This window comes from Manacus vitellinus, unplaced genomic scaffold (genome assembly GCF_001715985.3).
Source record: "Manacus vitellinus isolate BGI_N305 unplaced genomic scaffold, ASM171598v3 scaffold_12_pilon, whole genome shotgun sequence".
Lineage (NCBI taxonomy): Eukaryota > Metazoa > Chordata > Aves > Passeriformes > Pipridae > Manacus > Manacus vitellinus.
This window is the reverse complement of record NW_021938949.1, coordinates 4,140,890-4,150,118: the sequence shown is the minus strand read 5'-3', so window position 1 is coordinate 4,150,118 and position 9,229 is coordinate 4,140,890. Positions and strand designations below refer to the sequence as shown.

General features: G+C 50.9%; 1 protein-coding gene across 1 annotated transcript; it reads right to left on the bottom strand.

Moving 5' to 3' along the window:
- ZBTB47 (zinc finger and BTB domain containing 47) lies at nucleotides 1–8,840 on the bottom strand. Its single transcript, XM_029957807.1, has 5 exons — nucleotides 8,779–8,840; nucleotides 4,833–6,203; nucleotides 1,312–1,459; nucleotides 537–652; nucleotides 1–159 (listed from the first exon to the last, which is right to left on the bottom strand). Exons 2-5 carry the CDS (start codon nucleotides 6,120–6,122, stop codon nucleotides 1–3), a joined length of 1,713 nt encoding a protein of 570 aa, XP_029813667.1. The 5' UTR covers nucleotides 6,123–6,203; nucleotides 8,779–8,840.
- Between the last annotated feature and the right edge of the window lie 389 nt (nucleotides 8,841–9,229).

Sequence of the window (9,229 nt, the reverse complement as noted above, 5' to 3'; positions counted from 1 at the left end):
TCAGGGGCTCTTACCTGTGTGTGTTTTCATGTGCTCATCGAAGTACTGCTTCATGTTGAAGTCCTTGCCACACCACTGGCACATGAACTGCTTGTGGCCGATGTGGATGCTCATGTGGGAGCGCAGCTGGTACTTGTACTGGAAGCGCTCGTTGCAGTTCTGAGGGGGTGAGACGGGGATGAGTCCCTGATCAGGACCCGAAACATCCCCCCAGGTCACCAGCAGTGAAGAAATCCCTTTTTTTCTCCCAAAAGAGAATCCAAATAAATGGCTTTTTGGGCCATAGCCAACCAGGTTTGCAGGCTGGATGGGCTTGGGGTGGGATGTAAGATCCAGGTACTGGGGGGACAGATCCTGGCATTGGACAAGTTTCATCACATGGTTGGTGGAACCCTCAAACCAGGAAGGGATCCCACAGTGTGGGAGCATCCTGGCAGCTGCACTGGTACAAAGCAGGGAGGAAGCCTCTTTCCCCAAATCAGTGGTTTTGTCCTCATTTGAGAGGACGTGGGGTGGGGCCACACCCAGGACCTTACCTCGCATTTAAAAGGCTTTTCCCCAGAGTGCTGGAGTGAGTGGACCTTGAGGGACATGCTACGCTTGAAGGACTTCCCGCAGGTCTCACAGGTGAATGGCATGTCCTTGGTGTGTGCTGAGGGGGAGAGGGGCAGGGTCAGGTCCCCACACCTCCACCATCCCTCTCCCCACACCTCCACCATCCCTCTCCCCACACCTCCACCATCCCTCTCCCCACACCTCCATCATCCCTCTCCCCACATCCCAGCCATCTCTCCCAACGCCAGTGCCCAACCCCAGCAAACCCAAAGTCATCTTGGGAAGATGCACAGCATCAACATTTTAAGTTCTCCCCTAATTTCTTGTCCAAACCCTCCTTTTTTTGGATCTATTTGGTCCCTGCAAGGCCCAGGGACCCAATCTACCATCACCATGTGCAATTTGCTTTTCAAAGCCCAGCACTGGTGTGGCCTGGTCCTATTTTACAAGGGAAGGATGGTCACACTTCAAACCCTCCTTTGAGCACTTCTGAGATCTATTTTTTTCTGGTTAAATTAAATAAAAGGGGTTCTCCAACACACCACACCCGATTACCCCAAACCCATCACTGAGCAGACACGGGTTCAACATTAAATACCAGGTCAAATTTTGAGGTTTTGATGTGAGAAAGCTCACACAAGATTAAGCCCAGCCCTAAACATTCAAGAGCAACAAAAACCCAGCTTTCACTGCCCAACTGCTGGATGGAGACCCCTAATGAAGTCTCCCCGTGGCACCGGTGCCCCCCGCACTCACCAACCATGTGTTTGCGCACGTGGGCCATGGTGTAGAACTTCTTCTCGCAGATCTCGCAGGAGAACTTCTTCTCTGCGTAACCATGGACGATCTTGTTGTGCTCGTGGAGAGACCAGAGCTTCTTGAAGCCCTTCCCACACGTCACACACTGCAAGGAGAGAGGGGATGGTGAAGGAAGCAGGGGAACGTGCCCAGACACCACCAGCAGTTTCGTCTCTCTGGGCAATCACCTTCATCTGGTGAAAGGGGACATCACTGTGAAACCTACAGCTGAGATATCAAAAATCAGAATGACCAGCAAGTCTGACGCAGACCTTGCCACTCCAAAACCTCCAAACCTCAAATTTCTATCCACGGGATGAGGAAGGGACAATGTCCTCCCAGGGAAGGACGTGGCATCTCCATCAGTGGCTGTATTAGGACTCGTGCAAGCAGCAGCTCATGCATCAAGGCCCTTTTCCCAACTGGGAGTTTTATTTCCTAAATGAAGCCATCACATAAAATAATCCCAACCCTCTGTGCATTAGAAGGCTGCAAAGAATATAGAATCAAGGGGAATCCCAAGCCAGGGTAGCACAACTTCAGTCTTCAGCAGGATACTTCACCACTAAATTACGGATACTTTACCACTAAATGAGTTTTCCAAACATATCTATGACTCCGGGATGCCCAAATGGACCAAAACGGACCCAAAAACCAGTCCATCAGCACAAGAAGAACAACACAACGTGCAGAGTCTTTTCCAAGAAGTTTTGGCTGGGATTTGCTTCAGCTCCAACAAGTTCAGTGTTTCTCTTGAAGTTTTAAGGAAAAGCTCCAGCTTTGGGGTGAGACCTGTTTGAAGCATGTGAGGGCAGTTCAGTGCTCAGGGAAACACTTATGTCCATACAGGAAACCACTGCTGGAGCACAGGGATGGCAGGCAAGGACCCTGCCAGGAGCTAAGGGTCTCTCTTTTCTCCAAGGGTCAACTCTTTCCACTTCATCTTTCCCCGACTCATCTTCCTCTTGGTCAACAGGGATAAAACCACCTCTTCTCCTCAGAGATGTGCTGAGAAAATAATTCAAGCCTTGGAGGCACCTCAGAACAGCAGAGCTGAGTGGTACCAGTGGGCCCAGGGAGGGATTTCTCCACCTTTCCCTCCTACCCAGAGGAACAGAGGCTCATTGATGGACTTCAACCAAATTTTGCTGAAAATACACCTTTGAGCTGTGAAGTCACAGTATCTCTCCATATATATTTATATGTAGGTGCCCAAGGGGCAAAATTAGGGTCACAGAGCCACTCCCAACCCTCATCATCTTCATTCTGCCGTGCTCAAGTGTCAACATGGGTAATTCTCTGAGTTTTACTGTTCCTGAGTATGTATTTCCATGGATTCCAGTTTTATCTCTGCTTTCAGAGGTATTTCAGGGCAAATTCAGGACTAGAGCCTGATATCAAAGACACATCAATATCCATTTTCTCCACTTCAAATGAAAAAGGCTGCAGGGGAGTTTTAAAATGAAAGGTAGAGGGAAAGCAGCAGAGGTAGGAAAAACCTCAGGCTGGGACCAAACACCCTGGAGGGCTGAGCTCTGTGTCCTCAGTTACTGCAGAAAATCATCACTCAAAAATGTGGAAGTAACATCCAAATGAGGGGGAAAAAAAATGAGAATATAAATCCTTTCAGGTTAAGAGGAAAACCACACAGAAGCTGACCAAAAAAAGAGTTTGAGGAACAATCCAACAAAGCAAAGGATGAATTGCTTTTCAGGTGGTGGAGGTGGGATGCATGTTAAGGAGATGGGAAATGATCACGGGGAGCGAGATGATGCCTAAAACCTAAAGTACTGTGGATGAAATTTGGGGACAAAACAGGGAAAGAAAGCAGCAGAGCTGACTGGGATAAGAGAGATGGTTCCTCTATGGATCTGGTTAAACAGCAAGAAATAAAGACTCTCTATTAAACACATAAAGTTAAAAAAAAAAAAAATCTCTTTTCCGTGTAGACATAATTCCATGGTATATTGATAAAGTTATTCAATATTACCAGAGCAAACGGAGTGAATTTGGCTATTTGTCAAATTAAAAATGCTCAATTAAGTGAGAGATAATGATCCCTTTTTCCACAGAAGGAGGTCACTGCAGGGGCAGTTGTGGCTCATCCTGCTCAGAAATGACCTGGAAAAGGCATAAAAAAGGAGGGAGGAAAAAAGCAATGAGGTAACAACCCCATGTGATCCACCTGGAAAGCAGATGAGGCTGAGGAAACATCCCGGGAAAACTCTTTTTTAATTTCCCAGGCTTTATGACAGGCTCTGAAACAGCCACCACCACTCAGGTATTGGAGTTGCTCTCATCCATCCTGGGAAAAACCCTCCAAAAGAAGCAACTTCAGCGCCGTGAATTTTCCAGGAATATGCACTGAAGGGTCAGTGCAGGCAGTGCTGCACCTGGGAGCTGAGACTGTTCCTGCCTCCCTGTTCCCTGCATGCCCTAAGGCCAAAATCTGCCTCATTCCCTATTTTATTTGGGATGCCATTGGCCAAGGACTCCAGCAGCACTTGGGTTGTGTTCCCTTCCTCCAGGAGAGCTGGGAGATCATTTAAAATCCAGTCACTGGCTGGAAGGATGATGGATGAACTCTCCAGAAATTGGGATATTTTTAATTAGCAGCAGCAGCGTCATGGAAAACAGCTCATTGTGGATTAGGAGAAAGGATGGAGGGACCTTCAGGAACACACATTTGCTGCTCTGATGGGGTGCCTCCCTATCCCCCCAAAACTGCACAGATTGAACAGAGACAATCTGAAACACAGGATCTCTTTAGCACAGGGGGAAGGACACACCAAGCCTGAGCCACTCAGGGATGTCAAATGCTTTCGGAAATTTGCTAATACCCACCAAAAAAAAAGCACAAAAGGCAGATTAAAACCATTTTGACTCCTGTCAGCAAATCTTCAAATTATGCTGAACGAGGTTCAGCCTGGGTGGGAATGGCTGGAGCGTGTCTCCATCAGGGTCTCACAATGTTTTATCCAGATTAACTGAATCAACTCAAAAGAAAAATAACTCTTCTAAAATTAACTCCATGTTTCCACCCAGCCAGCCAAGGAGGAAAGAATAATCTCCCTGCACAAATCCCGTGGCACTGTGGGACCCTCCTGAGCCTGAATACGAGTCATGGCAGAAGGAAGGTTCCTTCCCATCAGGATTACCTGAGCATGAGCCCATCCCATAATGTAGCTGGGTGGGATGACCTCCATGGTATTTGGGATGTCCCTCCCCCATCAGGATGTCCCATCATGGTGGGATGCTCCTCCTTGGTGGGATGTCCATCCGCAATGGGATGCTCCACCCTTGGTAAGGTATTTCCTGCTTGGTGGGATGTACAACCCTACTGGGATGCTCCAGTCTTTGGTGGGATATTTCCCCCTTGGTGGGATATCCATCCCTACTGGGATGCTCCACCCATTGGTGGGATATTTCCCCCTTGGTGGGATGTTCCTGTCCCTGCCCTGGGGATGGGGCTGGCTCACCTGGATGTTCTTCTCACAGTCGGTCTGGTGGTGCAGGAGCAGCTCACTCTCCAGCAGGAAGCGCTTCCCGCACTTGTCACAGATCTGCATCCGGCTGTGGGTGACGTTCATGTGCTTCTCCAGGTACCAGCGGTTGTTGAAGATCCGGGGGCACTTCTTGCAGGGGTAATGCTGCTTCTCCTCCAGCTTCACCTTCTGCCCCAAACCATCCTGTTCCTTTTTCCTCTTCCTCCCTCGCTGGCCTTCTTCTTCCTCCTCCTCCTCCTCTTCCACCTTGGCCATCTCCTGGGACCTGGTTGCCATGGTGGGTTTGGTGGCCTTGGAGGCCCGGCTGCCCCGGCGGGGCTGCCCACCCTTTTCCCTTTTCATCTCCGACGCGTCTTCATCGTCATCATCATCATCCTCTTCTTCCGTCGTCTCCTCCAGGTCTTCCTCCTCGCTGCGCTCCTCCTCCTCCTCATCACCCACCTCCGCATCCTCCTCCTCTTCCTCCTCCTCCTCCCCTTCCTCATTCTCCTCCTCCCCGTCCTCCTCCGTGTCGCGCCCGTCGCCGTCCGGCCGCCCCATCACGGCCGCCTCGCTGGCGGCCGCCTTGCCCTCCGTGCCCTTGGAGACGTTGAGGGTCTGGTTGTTGAGGTTCACCTCCACGATGATCTGCTCCCGGTTGTACGAGCCCTGGCTGTCCAGGTCCTCTTCGGACTCCTCACCCTCCATCTTACACACGGTGCCGGCACCGCCGTCCTTCTCCTCCTTGTAGTACTGCTTGGCGGGGCCGGCGGGGAGGGTCCCGCCGCCCGTCCCGTCCTCCACCCGCACCGAGAAGGGGTCGTTGCCCTCCCGGGCGTAGATTTTGGGGTGGGGGGCGTCCACCTCCTGCTTGATCTCACAGTAGTAGGGCGGGGGCCCCGCGCAGCCCTCGGCGGGCAGGGCCATGTCGGTGGCCAGGCTGAGCGAGCGCGTGTCCAGCAGGTCCTGGCAGGACGACGCGATGTTGTTCATCTGCAGCACGGCGGCCGCGTTCAGCACGTCCTGCACATTGCAGGAGTTGACGAGCAGCTTGGAGGTGTAGATGAAGTTGAGGATCTGCTGGAGGCCCTGCGAGGTGAGGGCCTCCAGGGAGAGCTCCACGCGCTGCAGCTGCTTGTTCTGGGTGAAGAGGGAGTGGAAGAACTGGCTGTAGGCGGCCAGGACCCCCTTGTGCGCCGGGAAGATGCTCTTGTGCTGCACCAGCACGATGTCCACGTCGCACAGGTCCGGCTGAAAGAGGCGCTGCTCGTTCAGTCTGTCCATCAAACACGTGAAGTGGAGGGCTACATCCTCCACCAGGGAGTACTCAGCAGAAGGGTAGTCAGTCGTCTTTTCGACTATCAGCTGTGGGGAGGAAGGAAATAAAATCGTTCAATGGGGCTCTTTCCCCCCCATAATCGCCCACCTGGATGTGCCATCCATCCCTGGTTGTGCATCCCAAGACAGAGATGCCAACTTAGAAGCTCCACTGCTATCCCCAGCTTGGAGATGCCAACCAAAACACTCCATCCCCATCCCCAGCTTGGAGATGCCAACTGTGAAGCTCCACCTCCCACCCCAGCTTGGAGATGCCAACCTAAACACTCCATCCCCATCCCCAGCTTGGAGATACCAACTGTGAAGCTCCACCTCCCACCCCAGCTTGGAGATGACAACCCTGAGGCTCCACCACTAGACCCAGTTTTGAAACACCAGGAAGCTCCACCACATGTCCGGGCTTGGAATCACCAACCAAGATGATCCACCACCTGTCCCAGCTTGGAAATGCCAATGAAAAACACTTCATCACCAGCCGCAGCTTGGAGATACCAACCAAGAAGCTTCACTGCCAGCCCCAGCCTAGAGATATCACCCAAAATGCTCCACCACCAGACCCAGCTACAAGATGCCAACCGAATTGCTCCACCATCTGTCCCAGCTTGGAAATGCCAACCAAAACACTCCATCCCCATCTTGGAGATACCAACCAAGAAGCTCCACCGCCAGTCCCAGCTTGAAGATACCAACCAAAATGCTCCACCATCTGTCCCAACTTGGAAATACCAACCAAAACACTCCATCCCCATCCCCAGCTTGGAAATACCAACCATGAATCTCCACCACCAGCCCCAGCTTGGAAATGCCAACCAAAACACTGCACCACCCATCCCAGCTTCAAGATTCCAACCCAAATGTTCCACCACCAGACCCAGCGTTGGAACACTAGAAGCTCTACCACCAGACCCAGCTGGAAGACACCAATCAAGAAGTTCCACCGCCAGATTGAATCCGGGAGACTCAACCAAGCAGGAAACCCCAATGAAAGGGCAGGTCATGGCCACAAGCATGCACTGATATCCCTTCAACGTGGGTAGGAGGCACCACGACCACCCCACCTTTGGACACAGAGGTCCAAAGCCAGGCTCAGCTGTCCACACTCACACAGAGGAGATGTCACACAGGAGAGGGGATGCCTTGACCTCCTGAGCCAGATGGAGACCCCAGGGGGGTCATTTGCCCCACACAGGAAGCCAGTTTTAGGCACCAGCTGAGATTTAACCCCCCGAATAGAAGGAAATTAGGATTTTATACCTCCCTGTTTGTACAGACAATTACATGAAACCCACAATCCTCTGATAGTTACTGAATACCCACCAGGATGATTTATGTGCTTTTTTATGCCCGTGTTTGACTGCCTGGGGAAAGGCACTACCTGGAAAAATTCAGATCAGGGGGCAACATGCCCAGGCTGGGAAATGCTGGGACTGCCAACCCTCCCCAGACTGTGTTTGCTGGGTATTTAATTGGGCTCACACGTATTTTGCACAGTCCAGACCATCCCTGGATGTTCACCACCTTTTCTGGTCATACCTGAGCCCCAAAACGGGTTCACCAGCTTTATCCCAAAACCAAGGGATATCCCACACCCTAAATCCTGTGTCCTGTATTAAAAGCAGATGGGATATATCTTTTCTCTCTGCTTCCCTTGCTGAGCACCCAATTTATGGATGGAGACAGATCTGGGCTTGTTAATTCCCTCTTTCCCCACCACTGTGGGATGTGACAAAGGACGAGGTGCAGAACAGTCACAGAGATGGAGATTTCAACCTGCTGGGTTTATCCTGCACCTCCTGCTCCACAAAGAGTTTCTCAGCTCCCACTTTTTCTGGGACAAATGGCAGCTCTTGATCAACACACAAATTCCAGCAAGATACATTTTGTTTATCTTCTGTGTTGTTTTTTGGTGTTTTTTTTTTTTGTGAGCCAAAGGCAAAAGCACACACAGACAAAAATGTTTAAATAATAGAAAAGGGTGTTTTCTTCTCTGTTTTTTCGTCAAGCAAAAAAACCCTTCCCCCTCCCTGCCAAAATGTTTCATTTTCACTGGATTTCTGCTCCGCCACCAACTCGTCCAACCAACAGGGATGTCAACTTTGGTTGGTCCTGACAGCCCTGGAAAGCCCAGGGAAAAAAACCAGTTCTGTTCCAAATTCTTGGCTCTGCAGCCTGGAGTGGGGCAAAGAGGTATGAAGAGAGGGGGGATTATATAGATTTTATATATGTTTATATATGTATTTTATATTTTTAATGCTTGATACATTCATGTTTATGTACATTTAAACTGTTTATATCTAAAAATACATAAATACATAAACACATAAACATTTCACATGTGTATTTGTTACAAAATGCTGCATCCCAGCTGGAATATCCACCCACCCCCTCCCCTTTCCCGAGTCTAGTGACTGCCAAGGACATTTTGATGAGATCTTGGATGGCTCAGCCCTCCCCCCCCCCCCCAAGACACGTAGAAAATAAATAAAAATCCAATAAATATCGAACGCTGGAGAGGCAGCGAGAATTCAGAGGAGCAGTTTGCCAGGTTCTCTCCTGAAAAATAAATTGAACTCGGGGTTTTCCTACCAGGGATTCGTCTCACCTCGATCCCTTATATAGGATGGGGAGAAGCAGAGCGACGGCCGGGGAGAAATGGGTGCAAAACGAGGGGAATTGGATCTCTGCCTCTGCACGGCCCAGCCTGGAAAACAAAAGCCGGGTGTGTTTTTCTGGTTTTTTTCTTTTTTTTCCTCCGGATCGAGGTTTTTTGGCAAAAGGGGCCGATCCCTCACCCAGAGCCGGGCTTTGCCAGGCGGCTCTAATCAGTCCCAGCAGCGGCGAGGACAATGCGTGTCTTGGCCGCGTCCCGCCGGTGACTTCAGCCCGGGCTTGTCAGCGGGAGGCTTTTGCTCTTTATTGCTCTCAGATGCTTTCCGTGAGCTCGCCCGGAGGCAGAGCCCCAGCCAAGACAAGAGGCGCCTGCCGGGGTGAGATCCCGAGAAAGACCCCAACTTGCCCCAAAATATCCCCCTCCGGCAGCTCCCGTCCCTGCT